Source organism: Mustela lutreola, chromosome 1 (genome assembly GCF_030435805.1).
Source record: "Mustela lutreola isolate mMusLut2 chromosome 1, mMusLut2.pri, whole genome shotgun sequence".
Classification (NCBI taxonomy): domain Eukaryota; kingdom Metazoa; phylum Chordata; class Mammalia; order Carnivora; family Mustelidae; genus Mustela; species Mustela lutreola.
In genome coordinates this window covers 118,520,978-118,541,588 of record NC_081290.1, presented here as the reverse complement: position 1 = coordinate 118,541,588, position 20,611 = coordinate 118,520,978, and the positions used below count along the sequence as shown (strand labels likewise).

Below are 20,611 nucleotides of genomic sequence, written 5' to 3'. Positions count from 1 at the left end.
CAGTGTTGACATTCACTACTTACCTTGCTTACATCAGCCCTGCTCCCTCACACTTCAGTAGATCAGCCATTTCCAGTCACACTTGCCTCAGTCCTATTGCCATGGGTCCCCACAACCCAGAAGACCAGATCAAACTTTGCCAATACCATGTCTCCGGATGAGCATGCTTTATGAAGTGTTGGTCCAGGTGATAGTGGTATGGCAACAGACCCTGCAGAACCCCACTGCACACCGTGCTAAAACTGCACCTGCCCCTCCACCCCACACCCAGCCCTGGAGCTGGTGGCAGCCAGTGTCATTTCACAAGCAGACTGACACACACATTTTAAAAACCATGCACTGGGGCCAGGAACCAAACACTGTCACAAGAGGCAAAAAGAGACTCTGCAGAAGAGTGCAGGGCACATGCAACACACACACAGGAGACACTCCCTGAAATGACAGGTTCTGGGTAGCAGGGAACTCTGCACTGCACGGCACTATAGGACCTCTTCTTCATTAAGCCATTACTTTCAAAAGCAGGAAGCATAATTGACATTCCTAACACACAGAAACCGAGCTAGACAAAATGAGGAGACAGAGGAATATGTCTCAAATGAAAGACCAGGACAAAATCACAGAAAGAGACCTAAGTGAAATGGAGATAACTAATACGTCAGAGAATTTAAAGTAATGATCATAAAGATACTCACTATACTTGAGAAAAGAGTGGAGGACATTAGTGAGACCCTTAACAAAGAGATACCAAAAGAACCAGTCACAGGTGAAGAATACAATAAATGAAATTAAAAATACAAAAGATGAAATAAGTAGCAGGCTACAAGAAGCAAAAGAATGAATCAGTAACCTAGAGGACAGTAATGAAATGTAAACAAACTGAGCAGGTGAGAGGAAAAAAAAGTTATGCAAAATGAGAACAGACTTAGGGAACTCAGTGATTCCATCAAGTATGATGACATTCACATTATAGGGATCCTAGAAGAATAAGAGAGGGAAAGGGTCAGAAAATTGGGAGAAATAATAGCTGAAAACTTTCCTAATTTGGGGAAGGAAACAGATTTCCAGATCCAGGATGCACAAACAGTCCCTAACAAAATCAACCCCAGGAGGTCCACACCAAGACACATAGTAATTAAAATGGCAAACAGTAGTGATAAAAAGATAATTTTAAAAGTAGCAAGAAAAAATAAGGTAATTCCATACAAGGAAACCCCTATAAGGGGATCAGAAGATGTTTCAGCAGAAACTTTGCAAGCCAGAAGAGAGAAGCATGATATAGTCAAAGTGCCAAAAGAGAAAAATGTGCAGCCAAGAATAATCTACCTAGCAATGCTAATATTAAGAACAAAAGGAAAGAAAAAGAGCTTCTCAGACAAATGAAAGCTAAAGGAGCTCATGACCACTAAATCAGCCCTCTACAAAAGGAGGACTCTGAGTGGAAAGACCATGAGTATGAGAAGTGGGAAACACAAAAGCAGTAAAAATAAATATATCTATAAAAATTAAAGGACTCACAAAATAAATGGGTGTAAAATATTACACCACGTACCTAAAATGTGGGGTGGAAAGGAGTAAAGAATAGGCTCAAAATTAACTCAATATACACTATTATATGCAGAAGATGTTAAACACAAACCTAATTGTAACAAGTCAAAAACCAGTAATAGATATGCAAAAAATAAAGAGAAAGGAATCAAGTATATCACCAATGAAAGTCAATGAACTATCAAAGAGTAAGTGAAGAAAAGATCAGAGAAAAACGAAAAAAACCACGAAACAAGTAACAAAATGGCAACAAACACGTATCAATAATTTCCTTGAATGAAAGTGGATAAAATGTTCAATCAAAAGACACAGGGTGATGGAATGGATAAAAAAGCAAGATCCAGGGGCGCCTGGGTTGCTCAGTGGGTTAAACCTCTCCCTTCAGCTCAGGTCATGATCTTAGGGTCCTGGGATTAAGCCCCGCATCGGGCTCTCTGCTCAGCATGGAGCCTGCTTCCCCCTCTCTGTGCCTGCCTCTCTGCCTGTCAAATAAATAAATAAAATCTTTAAAAAAAAATAAAAAATTTAAAAAATTTTTTTAAAAAGCAAGATCCATCTATATGCTGCCTACAAGAGATTCATTTCAAATCTAATGACACCTGTAGATTCAAAGTGAGGGGATGGAGAAATATTTATCATGCAAATGGATGACAAAAGAAAGCCAGGATAACAATACTTATATCAGACAAAACAGACTTTAAAACAAGAGACAAAGAATGACACTACATATGCATAAAGGAGACAATCCAATAAGAAGATAACAATTATAAATACTTATGCACCCAACAAGAGAGCACTCAAGTATATAAAGTAGTTAATAAAAACATAAAGGAACTATCTGTTAGTAACACAATAGTAGGGGACTTTAACATACATGGACAGATCATCTAAACAGAAAATCAACAAGGAAACAACATCTTTGAATTACACATTCGATGATACATTAGGAATATTCCACCCTAAAACACTAGAATACACATTCTTTTCAAGTGCACATATTCTCCAGAATAGATCACATATTGGGCCATAAAACAAGTCTCAACAAATTTTAAACAATTTAAAATTTTGGGTTTGCAGCAAAACTGTCCTATGAGTTTATAGCAATACAGGCCTATCTCAACAAGCAAGGAAAATCTCAAACCTAACCTTTCACCTAAAGGAGCTAGAAAAAGAACAACAAACAACCCCCCCCCCCAAAAAAAAAAAAAACCCGTGCAGAGGGAAGGAATAATAAAGATTAGGGCAGAAATAAATGACAGAGAAACTAAAACAAACAAACAAACCAAAAAAACCCCAAAACCAATAGAACAGACCAATGAAACAGAGAGCTGGTTCTTTGAAAAGATCAACAAAATTGATAAAACTTTAACCACACCCATCCAGAGAGAGAGAGAAAGATAGAGAGGGACAGAGATGGATAGATAGAGAGAGGACTCACATAATTACAATTGAAAGAGGAGAAATAAAAACGGGCACCAGGGGCACCTGTGTGGCTCAGTGGGTTAAGCCTCTGCCTTCAGCTCAGGTCATGACCTCAGGGTCCTGGGATCAAGGCCACATCAGGCTCTCTGCTCAGTGGGGAGCCTGCTTCCCCACCCCCCTGCCTACCTGTGATCTCTCTATGTCAAATAAATAAATAAAATCTTAAAAAAAAACCCACACAAAAATGGGCACCATAGAAATACAAACAATTTTTAGAGAATATCATGAAAATTTATATACCAACAAATTGGACAACCTAGAAAAAACAGATCAATTTCTAGAAACATACAGCCTACCAAAACAGAAGCAGGAAGAAATAAAAATTTCACCTGATTATTAGTAAAGAAACTGAATCAGTAATCAAGCTCCCAACAAACAAAAGCCTAGGACCACATGGCTTCATAGACAAATTCTATGAAACATTTAAAGAAGAGTTGATACCTATTCTTCTCATACTATTTCACAAAATGGAAGAGGAAGGAAAATTTCCAAATTTATTGTATGAGGCCAATGTTATCCTAATACCAAAACCTGGTGAAGACACCACAAAAAAGAAATACAAGCCAATCTGAAGAACACAGAGGCAAAAATCCTCCACAAAATATTAGCAAACTGAATCCAGCAATACAAAAAAAAAAAAAAAAAATTCAACATGATCAAGTGTGATGTATTCCTAGGATGCAAGAGTGGTTCAGCATTCACAAATCAATCAACATGATACATCACAACCACAAGAGAAAGGATAAAAACTGTAAGATTGTTTCAATAGATGCAGAAAGACATCTGACAAAGTACAACATCGAATCATGGTTAAAAACTCGCAGCAAAGTATGTTTAAAGGGAACATACATCAACATAATAAAGACCTTACATGATAAACCCACAGCTAACATCTTACTCAATGGGGAATACCTGAAAGCTTTTCTACTTTTATTCAACATTGTACTGGAAGTCCTACCTGGACCAATCAGACAACAACAACAAAAATAAATGGCATTCAAATTGAAGATGAAAAGAAGAAGTAAAACTTTTACTATTTGCAGATTACATGATATTATACACAGAAATGCCTATCTCCAAAGACTCCAGCAAAAAAAACTGTTACAGTTGATACATAAATTCAGTGAAGTTGCAGGATACAAAAGTCAAGGTACAGAAATCTGTTGCAATGCCATACACTACTAGTGAAGAAACAGAAAGTGAAATTAAGAAAACAATCCCATTTACAACTGCACCAAAAAAGAATAAAATATTTAGGAATAAACTTAACCAAAGAGATGAAAGGCCTGTGCTCTGAAAACTATAAAACACTGATTAAAAAATAAAGTTCAAGACAATGAAAAGAAATGGAAAGATGTTCCATGCTCGTGGGTTGGAATATTGTTAAAATGTCTATAATACCCAAAGCAATTACAGATTTAATGCAGTGCCTATCAAAATACCAACAGTGTTTTTCACAGACCTAGAACAATCCTAAAAGTTGTATGACACCAAAAGACTCCAAATAGCCAAAGCAATTTCAAAAACAAAGAAGAAAAGAAAGAACAACAACAACAAAAAACACACAAAAAAACCAAAAAAACAAACAAAAAAATCCTGGAGGAATCATAATCCAAACTTCAAGTCCTATTACAAAGCTGTAGTAATCAAAACAGTATGGTATTGACATGAAAACTGACACACAGATCAATGGAAGAGAACAGAAATCCCAGAAATAAATCCACAATTATATGGCCAATTAATATTCAACAAAGAAGGCCAGAATATACAATGGGGAAAAGACAGTCTCACCAACAAACAGTATTGGGAAAACTGGACAGCTATATGCAAAAGAAAGAAATGGGCCACTTTCTTACACCATACAGAAAAATAAATTCAAAATGAGTTGAGGACCTAAACATGAGACCTGAAACCATAAAAATCCTAGAGAAGGGTACAAGCAGCAATTTCTCTGATGTCAGCTGTAGCAACATTTTTCTAGATATGTCTCCTGAGGCAAGGAAAACAAAAACAAAAATAAACTATTGGGACTGTATCAAAATAAAAAGCTTCTGCACAACAAATGAAACAACCAACAATTCTGAAAACCTACTGAATAGAAGATATTTGCGAATGACATATCCAATAAAGGGTTAATATCCAAAATATATAAAGAATGTATACTACTCAACACACAAAACCCCTAAATAATCCAATGAAAAAATAGGCAGAAGACATGAATAGACACTTCTGCAAAGATATATAGATGGTCAACAGACACATGAAAATATGTGCAACATCACTAATCTGGAAAATGCAAATCAAAACCACAATGTGATATCAGCTCACACCTGTCAGAATGGTTAAAATAAAAAACACAGGAAACAGCAAGTACTGATGAGGATTTGGAGACAAAGGAGCCCTGAGTGCACTGCTAATGTGAATCCAAATTGGTGTAGACATTGTGGAAAACAACACAGAAGGTCCTAAAAAAATTAAAAATAGAACTACCCTATGATCCAGTAATCATACTACTGGGTATTTACCAAAAGAATACAAAAACAGTAATTCGAAGGCATATATGCATCCCTATGTTTACTGCAGCATTATTTACAATAGCTGGAAGCATCTCAAGTGTCCATCAATAGATGGATAAAGAAAAAATGTGGTGTGTGTGTATATATATATACACACACACACACAATATAGATATTATATACAATATATAGTGTATATATATACTATATATATAAAAATATTTTTCAGCCATAAAAAAGAATGAAATCTTGCCATTTGCAACAATATGGACAGAGCTAGAGCATATAATGAAAAAGCAGAAGAACAGGGAAAGCTACCAAATACATTGTACAAAATCAGCAATACTCTGATAATACCAAAATCAGTCAAAAATACTACACACACACACACGCACACACACAACAGACCAATATCCCTGATAAACCTAGATGATACACACACACACCCCCCATATACATACACGCACACAGGAGTATTATGCAGCCATAAAAAAGGATGAGATCTTGCCATATGTAATAACAAGGATGGACCTAAAGGGTATTATGCTAAATGAAATAAGTCAGACCTAGATAAATGCCCTAATGATTTAATTCATGTGTGGAATGTCTTAAATGAATAAACAAAAAAACAGAATCAGATCTATATTACAGAGAACTGATGATTGCCAGATGGAAGGGGGGCAGAGGAATGGGCAAAATGGATGAAGGGAAGTGGGAGATACAGGCTTAAGATGGAATGATTAAGTCACTGGAATGAAAGGCCCACCACAGGAACACCATCAACAGTATTATAATATCATTGTGTGGTGACAGATGGCAGTTACCCTTGCAGTGCACATAACATACAGAGAGGCTGAATCACTATGCTGTGCATCTGGAACTAATGTAAAATTGTATGTCAACTATACTCAAATAAATGTTTAAAAACTCACCTAAAACCTTTCTCTTCTGTGACTGTAGCAATGACAAGCTAAAATCACCCATTGTTTAAAAAAAGAAAACCAACAACTTAGGAACAAAAAGTTCAGTGCAAAATTAACTCCTGTATTGTGTTAACAGAGATCTTTGTTAAATAAATCAGCCTGTTTCTTTTTAACAGTACTGGAAACAAACTGCCCATTGAAGTGAGAAATTTTAAAATTCCAGTCAGCTTCAAAATGATGGCTTAATAATCCCATAAGTTTCTTCTCAACAAGCAATCACGTAATTGTACATCAATTTCGGTACATGTTGATAGGGGACTTTCCAAATTGTTAGGCAGTTCCACTATTACATCCCCAAAGGAAAAGAACATAAGGGAGAGGGAAAAACAGAAATTTGTGAACACTACAAGTTAAGTTTAGAGAGAGAAGAGCTGGGGGGAAAGTATGTATATGTGGGTGTTGGTGGGTATGGATATATAGGTGTATTTATGTGTGTATACATATATATTCAAATTATTAACTCTAAAAATCTGCCCAAACCACAATATTTGTAATATGCTGTGATTTAGGATTAAAGCAAAGACCGAAAATGTGCATCTGTTTTGGGTTAAAGAAATAAGAACCCTGAGGTAGTTTTGTGAATCCCTTAGTAAGTACACCATAGTTAATTAAAAAAAATAAGTACAACCAGAGATATATAATCCACCCTCAAAAATGCTCTACAGTATCATTATATGTGTATGAATTAATCTGGCCTTTCCCACCACAGTTGTCTCTTAGCTAGCTATAGCTCCTTTCAAAGCCTCCTTTCTTAGTTTAAGAGATGATAGGTATTTCCTTCTAATTAAAAGATGCAGGAAATAATAAAATTAAAGCTAGTATTAGTGCTTAGTGCAGAGTGTTAGGTACTCTGCAAAGTGATTTAAACACATTATTTCAGTTCATCCTTATTAACAAAACCACAATCAGTATGATTTTTACTCCCATTTTCCAAATGTGAAAGGTTTTATAAAACCAATAGGAGATTCCATTGCTGATAGGTGGCAGGAGTACGAACCAGACTGTTTCTGGAACCCAAAAAGTTTATCACTAAGATGAACTTTTATTTTATCACTTATTTATCACAACTTATCACTAAGTATTGCCTATCTGGTCTCTTCATTTTATTGTTTACATGCTTCCAAAACAATGATTGAGATAACTGTAATATAAAAAGAGAGTTACCATTAAAACATTAAAAATTTTAAAATACAGTCAGTAATAAGAAAACGACAAGCACTAGGAAATCAAAATGAATTACCTATGGCAATTAAAGCACATTCTTAAGCTGACAGATTTGTGCAAGTCAGTGCTAAAATGGACATATTGAGTTCTTAAGTCAGAAAAAGCTAGTTCATCTGGAAGTCACATTTTTTTTTTTTTCCTGACGTTAAAAATACTCGGAATTTATCATATGAATCCTTAAGTAAAAGGACAGTATCTTCCAAAGAGTATTTTCTTTTTTTAAATTTTTTAAATTTTTTAAATTAACATACAATGGATTATTAGCCCCAGGGGTGCAGGTCTGTGAATCTCCAGGTTTACACATACCTTCCCCATTGTCCATAACCCAACCACTCTCTCCCTACTCCCCTCCCCCCAGCAACCATCAGTTTGTTCTGTGAGATTAAGAGTCTCCTATGGCCAAACAGTATTTTCAAGATCAGTTGGGCTAAAAACACAAGATACTCCTCAGAAGTTTATTATGTCTCTCATCTAAGAAAGCCAGTGGAGGAAGAGTAAATTGGATTATTCAGCACTCAAAATTGTAACTCTATTATAATCAAGATAAAAACTGAGCTAAGGAACTGGATCAACATTTCTCCCCCCAAAAAATACATAAATATAAAAAATACATAAAAACATAAATATTAGGGGCGCCTGGGTGGCTCAGTGGGTTAAAGCCTCTGCCTTCGGCTCAGGTCATGATCCCAGGGTCCTGGGATCGAGCCCCGCATCGGGCTCTCTGCTCAGCAGGGAGCTTGCTTCCCTTCTTCTCTCTCTGCCTGCCTCTTTGCCTACTTGTGATTTCTATCTGTCAAATAAATAAAATCTTTTTAAAAAGAACCATAAATAACAAATAAGCACAAAGTGACTCTTGAGTCAGTCATCAGAGAAATGCAAATCAAAACCACAATGCCATACCACTTCACACACACTAGGATGATGATAAATCAAAAAGATAATAACAAGTGTTGGTGAGGATGTGGAGAAATTGAAGACTGCTACAGTCTAAATGTTTATGTCCCTCCAAAATTCATATGTGGAAATCCTGATGCTCAGTGTGATGGCATTTGGAGGTGGAATCATGAGAATGGGACCCTTGTGAATGGAATTAGTGTGCTTATAAAAGAAACCCAGGGGCGCCTGGGTGGCTCAGTGGGTTAAAGCCTCTGCCTTTGACTCAGGTCATGATCCCAGGGTCCTGGGATAGAGCCCTGCATTGGGCTTTCTGCTCAGCAGGGAGCCTGCTTCCTCCTCTCTCTCTGCCTGCCTCTCTGCCTACTTGTGATCGCTGTCTGTTAAAAAAATAAATAAAATCTTTAAAAAAAAGAAACCCAGAGATCCCTTACCCTTCCCCCCATGTGGAAAGACGCAGAAAGAAGGAACCATTTCTGATCCAGGGAGTCCTAACTGGCCATCACACTGAATCCGCTGGCACCTTAACCTTGGACTTCCCAGCCTCCAAAACTGTGAGAAATAAATTTCTGTAGTTGATAAGCTACCCAGTCTGTGGTAGTTTGTTCTAGCAGTATGAATGAACTAAGACAGGGTACCCATACACTGTAAAGATGTCACCTGCTTTAGAAATAGCTCCTCAAAAGTTTAAACATAGGAGCACCTGGGTAGCTTGGTCAGATAAGCATTTGCCTTCAGCTCAGGTCATGATCCCAGGGTCCTGGGATCGAGTTCCATGTTGGGCTCCCTGCTCAGAGAGGAGCCTGTTTCTTCCCCCCTATGCTCAAGCTCTCCCTCTCTCTCAAATAAGTAATTTTTAAAAATCCTTTTAAAAAAGTTTAAATATATGACCCAGCAATCCTAATCTGTTATATATCTAAGAGAAATGAAAACATATATCCAAATGTCCGTATGGTTCCAATTTTAGTATATGTGCTGCCGAAGCGAGCACCCAAATGTCCGTATGTACAAAAGCTTGCACATAGATGTTGATACCAATGTTATTCATAAGCATCTAACAATGGAAACTTAAATGTCCAACAACTGATGAATGGATTAATAAAATTTCATATGTCTATATAATGGATTATTCAGCAATTAAAAAAATGATGTACTGATAACATACATAAAATGACATACTGATTCATCCTAGAAAATGAACCTTGCAAACTTTATGTTAAATGAAAGAAGCCAGCCACAAAGTACACATATTATATGATTTTATTTATATGAAATGTCTACAACAGGCAAATCCATAGAGACAAGTGGCTGCCAAAGGCTGAGGAGCAGGAGAGAGGGTTGGGGGCGAGAGGGATGGGAAGTGATTGCTAACGGTATGGGATTTATTTTTGGGTGATGAAAACTTTGAAAATTGATTGAAGCTGTTTCAGAAGCATTATCATGGGGCCTTTTTAAACTAGAAGCATGGAAGCCAGGTATTAATAGTGGTCATCTTCAACCGTAAGAGAATCTAAGAATTGCATTGTGATATTATCTACATAACTAAATAAGGGATAGTCTCAAAGCTGAATAAGTTTATCTACCAATGATTATCATTTAAGCTTTTTGGACCCTAGATCCTTTGAGGATTTGCTGAAAGCTTGGAAGAAGTTAGGCATCATGTTACCCTGAGGAGCCTAAACAGCTTCATAGACATTAAAGGAGGACTCTCTATGACTGCGGTAAAATAAGACAAAAAACAAGATCACTGCACAATTCCGTTTGAATAGAAATGTAAGAAGGGAGTGGGAACTGCAGTGCAACCACAAAAATGACCAAACATCCCCCCGTCCTAGCTTGCAGGACTGACTACCATGACTGACTACAATGACACTCTAGCCTCGCCCTCTAGATTCTGGAATAAAAATTAAGATACTCAAGAGTCAAATTGCTCCTGCCTTCTGAGAGCTCCCAATCCAGAAGAGATTCCTTACTTCCTGAAAGCCTCCCTAAAATCACCTTACCCAAATCCTGTAACAAGCTCCATGGTTTTCCAAAGTAAGGCTGGGTCTCCCTTGCTGCGGCAGTAAGCCCAGTTTTGGCAACAGGTGTATTCCTGGTAATATTTGGCTGATGAGAAGCAATAATAAAATATAATACGCTATTAAGAGTACATATAAACTTTTATGTATATTAGGACTTACTGTTCTCATTAAAAAATGTATACACACACACTATATATGAGATAATTACATTGATATAAGAAAGACAACGGCTACACCCCAAAATGTTTAGAGTTATTATCTCTGAATGCTGGTATGCTTGTTTTCCTTTTTGCTTTTCTGTATTTATTTTCCTTCAAAGATGGTTTACAGAAGAAAAAAAGTGGAGGGTAGAAGAAAAACTCCCTTCTAAAAGAATATATTATTAAAGGGAAGAACCCATATTCAAAATGGTTGTCAGTATGCAAGGTGTTCAAACTTTAGTATGTTAGAATCACTTGGGATGCTTGCTGAAAATCAAAAATTCCTGGGCTCCATCCTTAGAGTGAGCCCCAGAAGCTACATTTTGGACCCCAGGTGATTCTGACCCATCAGGTCTGAGAAGTAACCTTGGGGAGAAGCAGGGTTTTTGTTTTTGCTTTTTTAAAAATTTTTTTGAAAATTTATTTATTTATTTGAGAGAGACAGAGAGCAGCATGAGTGGTGCTCGTGGAGCACCACGAGGTGGAGGGTGCGGAGGGAGGGCAAGAAGCAGACTCCCCGCCAAGCCAGAAACCTCATGCGGGCTCCATGCGGGGCTTGATCCCAGGACCCTGGGATCACAACCTGAGCCCAAGGCAGATGCTCAACTGACAGTCACCCAGGCACCCTGAGGAAAGGTTTCTAGACAAACTAGAACATAAGGATGTACAGATTAACAGAGCAAGGAGAGGATGTTGTAGGCTTGTAGAACAACAGCAAGCAGAGTCAAAGCCCGAAGCTGCAGGTGCTGAGGACAGGGAGCATGTGTGGTCTGGTGGTGTGCAGCGGCTTTCAATAAAATGGATCTGACCAATCTAAAGGGACTGAGGGCTCATTTAGAGAACAGCTGGAAACCAGGCAGGTTTCGAAAGGTAGAGTGGGTACACAAACTTCACTCAATTTCCAACCCACATTGCCACCATCACTTAGCAGATCACCAGTTTCCTCAATATATGTCCACAAGTTTTTCAGAAAGCAAGTATAACTTTTCCTTAAACATTTCCACCAGCAATTTTTTTTTTTGGACTGTATTAAAATTTTCTATCTTCCTAGGAACTCATCCTCTTATCTCTGCCTATGCTGCCAGTGAACTGACAACCTATGGTCAGCCAACAAGGAAACCTAGAAAACAAAATGAAGTTTAAAAGCCTCCTAGTGGGCATCGAAAGGACTCAAGACTATGAAAAAAAATCACTATCTTTCAATATCATGTTAACAACTTCTTAAAAAAAGATAAAGGATTTTCCAGTGAGTAATCTGATCTTTCACTTGGTTCCAGAAATTTTCAAGTGGAAGAGTATTTCTACTTTTAGCCATATAAAAGGAATTTTTATATTAAAAATGAATACCTCAAACTTTTGTCTATAATACAAGGTAAAATAATTTTACAGCTAAAAGAGACTTCAAAGAACAAGTTTTCATTTTAGTTCTACATCCTGTTTGCCCCCCCCCACACCCACATGCCTGCTTGTGCACACACACTCTCCAAAAGAAAAATAAATTATATTTTAGAAATTCCCCTGAAAATTGAATGTCCCTTAAAGTAGGTGAATAGTATATGGTTTTTGTGAAATTATTTCAATTGACAGTAGTTTTCAATTATTGAGAGAAATACTACTTGATATTAAATCGGTTTAATGCTGATATAACAGTATCATGCCCTTATCTTAAGCTTTAATTAGAGTAGCTAATTTGAGTTACTTATACAAAAATCTCCAAATAAATGAGGGTCACTGATAAAGTAAATGAAACCCAAAAAGAAAGAAGTTCCTTTAAAAGTCACAATTTACTCCACCTAGAGATTATAACACTATTACTATTGTAACACTATCAAGCATAAAGCATACTACTGAAAATGAGGCCACAAAATGTATTTGCATTGATATTATCTCAGCAAGAAAGGGAATTTGGAGCTTCACTTTCAGGTGAATTGGAGTAGCTTCAGAAAACCAACCTTCCAACCAACCAAAGGCTATGTCTGATGAACACTGTTGCAGATTTAAGGTACCCTCACAACTAGAAGGCCTTTTTGGTAGGCTAATGTCAAAAATTCCATTTTGGGGAGACTGGGTGGCTCAGTGGGTTAAGCCTCTGCCTTCAGCTCAGATCATGATCTCAGGGTCCTGGGATTGAGCCCCACACTGGGCTTTGTGCTCAGCAGGGAGCCTACCTGCCTCTCTGCCCACTTGTGATCTCTGTCAAATAAATAAATAAAATCTTTTTTAAAAATTCCATTTTAAGAAATGACAACTTTACACAAAAATCATCAGTTTTTCCTCTTTCCCCATCTTTGAGAGTTAAAGACCTCACTTCTGATGGTGTGGCAGAGCATGTTGCTTTTAAAACCAAACAGGTCTGGCTCTACTCTCCGTTCTGCCACCTACGTTTGATAGATTCACATACTTTTTAGCTTTTGTTTCACTGTACATAAAACAGAGGTATCCCCGATAGTACAAGTATTAGGATTAAGGGCTATCATAAGAACCTAGAAGGAAAGAGATACTGGGGCAAAACTCCCTAAGAAGTGAAATGTCTTCTGATTAGAGAATAAACTGCAGCGAACAGTAAGGGATAGTTAGAAAAAAAACAAAGGATACAAAGTTGCTCTGTATGATAAAGGAATAAGAATCTTCAAGATCTCACACACAGCTGAGAGGGAAGGCGAGAGATGATCTTGAGATAGAAAAATGTTGGAGAAAGGAGAGGATGGCATAGAAAGATGGAATAAGGCTATGACCCAAAGAGAAGAGCAGACAGTAAGAAGTTACCTGCGGCCAACCTGGCTCCTAACAAAACATGTTCTATTTTAAGGTTCTCCCCCCCCCACACACACACCTCTTGTACTTGAATATAAATCCGCGGCAAATAGCATCCCTTCCCCTAATAAAAAAAGAAGTCAGAGAAAACTAGCTTCTGTAAAGACACAGCTGTCTAGGGTTAAATCTCATTAAAAGTCAACTAAATACAACCACCTTGTGTGAGGTGTTTTGGGGAAATCAAGGCGTGTGGGCCGTGTTCCAGAGCTGAACTTACACAAGGTGATGAAAAGGGAACCGCTCTAAGAGATAAAGGCAGGAGCAAGCTGGAGAAGCAGCAGAAACAGGAAAATGATCCAAGTGGTATCTGGAAGGAAATTAAACCCCAGAGATACTGGCGGAGGGAGAGAAGAGTCAGGGTTTGCTTTATTTAAATATATAATTGGACCCAGTGACGCCAGTAGGCTGGCGGGCAAGGGGAAGCCAGGCTGCTAACTTCTGCTTACAAGCCACCTCCGCTGGTTAGCGCTCAGAAATGTCAGCTCTCTTCCCGTGTGAGGAATGGGTAATGTATCAGCTACAACTGTTTTCACGCTTCTTACAACTGCGGGGGGTGGGTGGGGGGAGGTAAACTTTTGAAAGTGATACAAAACTAGCATAAAGTTGTACTTTACCCAAAACAGTCAACCCACAATGCCAAAACTGCCTGGTTGATCGATCGGGTGAAGGGTGGGGGAGGGGGAGGTCTACCTTCAGGAAAAACAGGTATTTGTCAAAAGCCACTTCGCAGCTTAACTAGGAGCCCAACGATTTTCCCTCACGCCAGACACAGCGCGGCTGCGGTTTTCAGGACGGCAACTGAGCAGTTTGGGCGGGGGAGTCAGGCAGTTAGAAGGCTTAGAAGGAACATCTCTTTGCTGCAGTACGAATGCTCAGGTCAGTTCCCTTCTGAAACGTTTTTAGCAACAATCTGGCCTTTGCAAATAAATGACGAATTACTGTGCTACTTTATGTTAACGAAAATGGCTAGACATTTACGCTCAGGTATTGGAGAAACTTTAGCCTTTTCCAATTTTCAAAGTATTATACACACACACACGCCAGAAAGAAAAGGCTAAATGCGTTTCCTTGGTAAACAGGTGCTGCGGGAGGAAGGTGCAGCCACTCCCTTCCCCTGGGAAGGCTCCGAGGGCCCCACAAGGAACCGAGTCCGGGAAGGGGGAAAAAGCGTGGTTCATCGCAAAGGTTACTAGTGCACAGGTGCTGGCATTCGGCCCTTTTAGAATGCCAAGATAGAAACGAACGGTATCTCCACTTACAATAAACCAAGGGACTCTTTGTCAAACTGCAGTTCCCTTTTATTACCGAGAAGCAGAAGGAGTAAAGGGGCGGCAGGAAATTCATGAGGGAGCCTCCCACAGCCTCACGCGTCTCCCAGGTGCAGTCGGTTTTGCACAGGGGCCCCTTCTATAGTGACTGTGACTTAAACCCTGGAGCAGCGCACCCAGGGTGGAAATAGTCGACACCCGGTTTGACCAACCCCTCCTGCGTCTTAGGGACCCCGGGCTTGCTCAGGTAGGTGTTGCAGAGTGCAAGCCCTATAGCTCCTCTCCTGAACCCGGTCCCCAAGGGGAGCCAGCTTTCCTGCCCTCCGCCAGCGGGCGCGTCCGCTCGCTCCTACCTTCGCTCATGATCCTGGCTCGGACTGGCCCAGTCCCAGCTGGCCGGCGCTGGGAGGCGCGGGTGCAACGGCCGCTATTTGTAAACACGCCCCACGTGCGCTCGCCCAGCCCCATTCGCCTTCCGCTCGAGGCACCTGAGGATGCGCAGCTTTCTCCGGAGCCCTCAGAGGGTGGTGCAATTTTTATTCCACCTGAGAGTGGAGAAAGCCTCGCCCGCAGAGGAGAGCCACTGAAAAAAGGGCCAAGACAGAATGGACTTGTACCGCCCCCTGCTGGTCGGCGAACTAGTTGGCAGCCCGGAGCAGTCAGGCCATTAGTGAAACCCACGCGGCGCCTAGAGACGCTGCAGTGGCGGCCCCGCCCCCTCCCGCCCCCTCACTGGAGACTCCGCCCCCACGCCGCGCGCACTCGCCCGCGCAGGCCCCGCCCCCTCGCCGACACAGCGTTCCTGCGGGGGCGCGCGCGTGCACCCTAATCCCCCGCCTTCCGGCTCCGGCGGCGACGCTCGCCCCTCGCCGCCGCTGCCGCCACCGCGCCACCAGTGTCAGCAACCCTCTAGAGACTCCATTTGCTTTCAGGGCAGTCTGGCCGCCGCGCTGTCTGGCGGAGAGCGATGCCCCCGGCCCGCTGACTGGCGTCCCCTGGGCCAAGCGCTCGCTCGCTGCGGCGGTGACACCCTGGTCGCCGGCGTCCACGGAGGAATCCGGGCTCCCTCCGCGTGAGCAAAGACGTCCCGCGCTCCGGAGCTCGCCCTGCGGGGAGAGGCCCTCGCTAACACCGCTTGTCTCTGACCTCTTAATTTCAGGAGGTAGGCAATTCAGGTCCCGCTGTCACTCCAGATAATGCCTAAAAGCATTATTTGTCGGATTTTGTCATCACACTGATAGGAGGCGTTAATTTTCTCAGTACAGTTTCAGGATAGATATGAGTAATGCCACAGACCCTGATATTGAAAAAAAATATTTTTGGTATTTTCCTTTAGGTTTCGGAGGCACCGAGTGCTTACACAGCTCCCCACAGGAACTACTTCTGTTGGCCCATCGAGGATCATCTTTCACCAGGATTATTTTAACATCTTCACTGAGCCTTCCACCTCATACCCTCTGCCATGAGTTCTGATTTCTACCAATGAAGTTTTTAATGCTTTCTTTAATCATGTGACACCACCTCTTGTCCACCTTTTGCCTTTCCAGTTGCCAAATACATTAGGTGTAAGTTTGTGTCATGTTAAAGTACAAAGTTTTCTGCTTGTCCATTTTCACCTTATTTGCACTGCTCACTTCTGTCCAGCTTGCTTTACCTCGCTTGCCTATGATTTTCATAACCACTCACTTGATAATCTCTAGCAGTCCTGCCTAGAAGAGGCAGCATTCCATACAGTGCACTGCCTGACAAAGAGGTCAAGGGATGAGTTTCTCCATTATTTGTTCCTATACGTCCTGTCTACAAGTCCTCTCTTAAACTATTCCCTAGCACATTTCCCAAAATAGCCCCACCTGAGTCTTAGTTCCTTTAGCAAAGTATCTCATCTGTAATGATGGCAAGAACTGAATATAAAATAGGACTGTTTTAGAGACCTTGTTGGTACGGTATTAGTTGCAATCTCCTTTGAGAGTGCAGTACAGGAAAAGACCTCAAACTGAGTGAGGAGGAAGAAAGAAGACAGGGTTAATTAAAACTAGTCCTTGTAGAAAGAACTTTGTAGGCTTTAAAACAGCGAAGTGAAGAAATTCTTGGTAGGCCAGGCTTGGAAATTGAGCAGCACACCATCCATCTAGGTCTAGGTGGGGTCAAGAAAGGGATCGTAAAACCCCATTTCCTAGTCTCACTGTATTCAAGTCTAAGTTGTTAAATATCTTGTTCTTAAAATGTTGGGGAAACGTAAGCGTGTGGTGTTGACAATTAAGGACAAACTTGACATTATTAAGAAACTTGAGGAAGGCATCTCTTTCAAAAAGCTTTCTGTGGTGTATGGAATTGGTGAATCCACAGTTCGTGATATTAAAAAGAACAAAGAAAGGATAATAAACTATGCAAACAGTTCGGATCCTACCAGTGGGGTATCCAAACGTAAGTCAATGAAGTCATCAACATATGAGGAACTGGATAGGGTTATGATAGAGTGGTTTAACCAACAGAAAACAGATGGGATTCCAGTGTCTGGAACAATTTGTGCAAAACAAGCCAAATTCTTTTTTGATGCTCTGGGGATGGAAGGTGATTTTAATGCGTCATCTGGCTGGCTAACTCGGTTTAAGCAGCGCCACGGTATTCCAAAGGCTGCTGGTAAAGGAACAAAGTTAAAAGGAGATGAAACTGCTGCCAGTGAATTTTGCGGTAACTTTCAGGAATTTGTTGAGAGAGAGAATCTACAACCTGAGCAGATTTATGGTGCTGATCAAACTGGATTGTTCTGGAAATGTCTACCATCAAGGACATTAGCTCTTGAAACTGAGCAAAATACCTCTGGTTATAGATCAAGCAGAGAGAGAATCATTATTATGTGTTGTGCAAATGCCACTGGTTTGCACAAACTTAATCTTTGTGTTGTGGGAAAAGCAAAAAAACCCCGTGCATTCAAAGGAGCTGACCTTTCAAACCTTCCTGTCACTTATTTCAGTCAAAAAAGTGCATGGATAGAACATTCTGTTTTCAGACAGTGGTTTGAAAAATACTTTGTGCCACAAGTGCAGAAGCATTTGAAGTCTCAGGGGCTTCTAGAAAAAGCAGTGCTTCTTTTGGATTTTCCCCCAGCACATCCAAATGAAGAATTATTGAGTTCAGATGATGGCAGAATAATTGTGAAATATTTGCCACCAAATGTCACAAGTCTAATTCAACCTATGAGTCAGGGAGTTCTAGCCACAGTAAAAAGATACTACCGAGCAGGACTTCTCCAGAAATACATGGGTGAGGGAATTGACCCAAAAATGTTTTGGAAGAACTTGACAGTGTTGGATGCAATTTATGAGGTATCAAGAGCTTGGAACATGGTAAAATCAAGTACCATAACCAAAGCATGGAAAAAACTTTTCCCTAGCAATGAAGAAAATTCAGGCATGAACATTGATGAAGGAGCTATTTTAGCAGCTAACTTAGCAACGGTTTTACAGAATACAGAAGCCTGTGAACACGTTGACATTGAAAATATTGATCAGTGGTTTGACTCTCGGAGTAATGATTCAAGCTGTCAGGTGCTAACTGACAGTGAAAGTGCTGAGGACCAGGCCAAGCCTGCAGAACAAAAGCATTACAATAAGACTAGAAAAGCAGATCTGAATCCAGAGAAACATATTAGCCATAAGGCTGCACTTGAATGGACCGAGAATTTATTGGATTATCTAGAACAACAAGATGACATGCTTCTGTCTGATAAACTGGTATTACGGAGGCTTCGAACGATAATAAGAAGAAAACAGAAGATCCAAAATAACAAAAATCATTAATAATACTCTGAAGTGTGTTTGTATCTTTGTGACTTTATCTGCAGTGGAACTTCATTATCATGTTTGAAGTGCTGTGGATTTCAAGGCTAAATGCATTTTATAAATGATTTTAGAATTAGACACCATTCTGGATTACTTAAATTACTGCCCTATCATGTTGATTCTAGTAAGTGAGCATTGCCCTATAACTTGTTTGTTTACTCTTTCTAATCTGTATTATAATAGTTAGATCATAAAGTACCTGAGGCCAGGGATCTTTTGTCTGTTTTGTGCCTGAATTTCATTGTGTCTAATAGACGATCATGCACACTCTAGGCAATCAATAAATCTTACTTAAATTGAATTTTTATGACTTTCTCTGAACTTCAGTTTCCAAATGAAATATGTTGGGGGGTAAGTTTCTGTTTCCATGATGTTATCACCTGCTGAAAGTTTTAGAGCTTAGCAAAAATTATGCTTGATGTATTTCACTGTGAAAGCAGAGAAATAAAGGAAAATAGTCTCAAGCTTAAATATGGCATTCTATACCAACAGTATTTGGGCAGTCAGCAGTTCATTTTGGCCATCTCTGAATATAATGAAGGAAGAAGAAATAAAAAAATGTCTCCAGGGAAAGGGCTGGCACTTCACTTTTATTCCATGTGACGGTAGGGAGAGTTCCTTCATAGTTGTGGAAAGAATGCCATCCCTGTTCCAGAAAAATAGATTTTGGTTCCCAAACCATTATAATTAGAAGATATAAGAGTTAAATTTTATTACCTTTTATTTAGATCCTTGATTACTGTAGATATACCAATCGTTTTTCTCTTTATTAAGCTGTTTGATATTATGTAACACTTAAAAGCTTACAAAGTATGTCATTAAATTTTCATAGCATATTTTTTGGTGAGGATACTGAGAACATAAGCATACATATAATTTGTGGAACCATCCATCTCATGAATGGTGGACTGAAATTAAACAACATGAGAAAGACACTATAGAAGACTAAGGGCTGTGTGACCATGGCAGGTTATTTAACCCATATGTAAAATAAGAATACATGCTTTAAAGAGTTTTTATGAGGAGCAGATGATTTGATAAATGGATTTTAAGTAATACTGGCTTAGAACAGACCTAGCTCTTTTTTATGTGCTAGCTCCTGTTACTGTGTTGCTGAAACTATGAGTTTCAAAAGTTTTGCTGAACAGATCCGGTGCTGTGACTCAACTGTGATGTTGCTGTACTGGGAAACCCTTTAAAGGGAAGTGAGATAAAAGACAAGTAACTAGCTTTGGTTAAAATACAATAATAATTTATTTCAGTGAAAACTGGAAGGTTAATCCAATTTAGAAGTCATTTCCTGACCATCTACTGCTAGGCACAGTGAGGTATGCAATCACATTTGAAGCATCTTAGGTTGAATTATAAAAGAAATGGGAAAGGAATTGTAATTTCTTTACTCCCTGGCCTGCTAATAAAATAAAAAGATGTTGGTGTTGTCTATAGAACAGGATCTATGTTACTAGTATTGGCATAATTCACTGAAGTAATAAAATACTTTTAAAGTAGATAAAATAGTAAGTAGGACATTTGAAATGTTTTATCAAATTATCGTAACATAGGATCAGTGGAAAAATTCAGAGCAAAAGCAACATGAAAGAAAACCCTGGTTATAGTAATTAAGCCCAGCCATAAAAATGGAATTTTGTTGTGATTGATTGGAGATTTTAGGGCCCCTGACCATTCTTCATGAGGCTGTCATTAGAACATAGGATTCTGCCTTTTTGAACTGAGGCTTTGGTTCAAGAAAGGCTGTTTAAGAAAACCAGTAAGAATCCACTTTCTTTGGGAAAATTAGTATATTAACACAACTTTATCA

The 20,611-nt window shown here is 39.6% G+C and overlaps 2 protein-coding genes across 2 annotated transcripts in view; one reads left to right on the top strand and one right to left on the bottom strand.

Annotated features, from left to right (window-relative positions):
• Positions 1–15,514, bottom strand: part of FAM13A (family with sequence similarity 13 member A) — a 368,957-nt gene extending 353,443 nt beyond the window's left edge. The window contains exon 1 of the mRNA XM_059172961.1: positions 15,304–15,514. The gene's annotated coding sequence lies outside the window, so the exon portion shown is untranslated. The remainder of the gene's footprint in view (positions 1–15,303) is intronic.
• Positions 15,515–15,744: 230 nt separating this feature from the next.
• TIGD2 (tigger transposable element derived 2) lies at positions 15,745–19,093 on the top strand. The gene is made up of 2 exons (XM_059172887.1): positions 15,745–16,112; positions 16,287–19,093. Exon 2 carries the CDS (start codon positions 17,173–17,175, stop codon positions 18,748–18,750), a length of 1,578 nt encoding a protein of 525 aa, XP_059028870.1. The 5' UTR covers positions 15,745–16,112; positions 16,287–17,172; the 3' UTR covers positions 18,751–19,093.
• Positions 19,094–20,611: the final 1,518 nt, after the last annotated feature.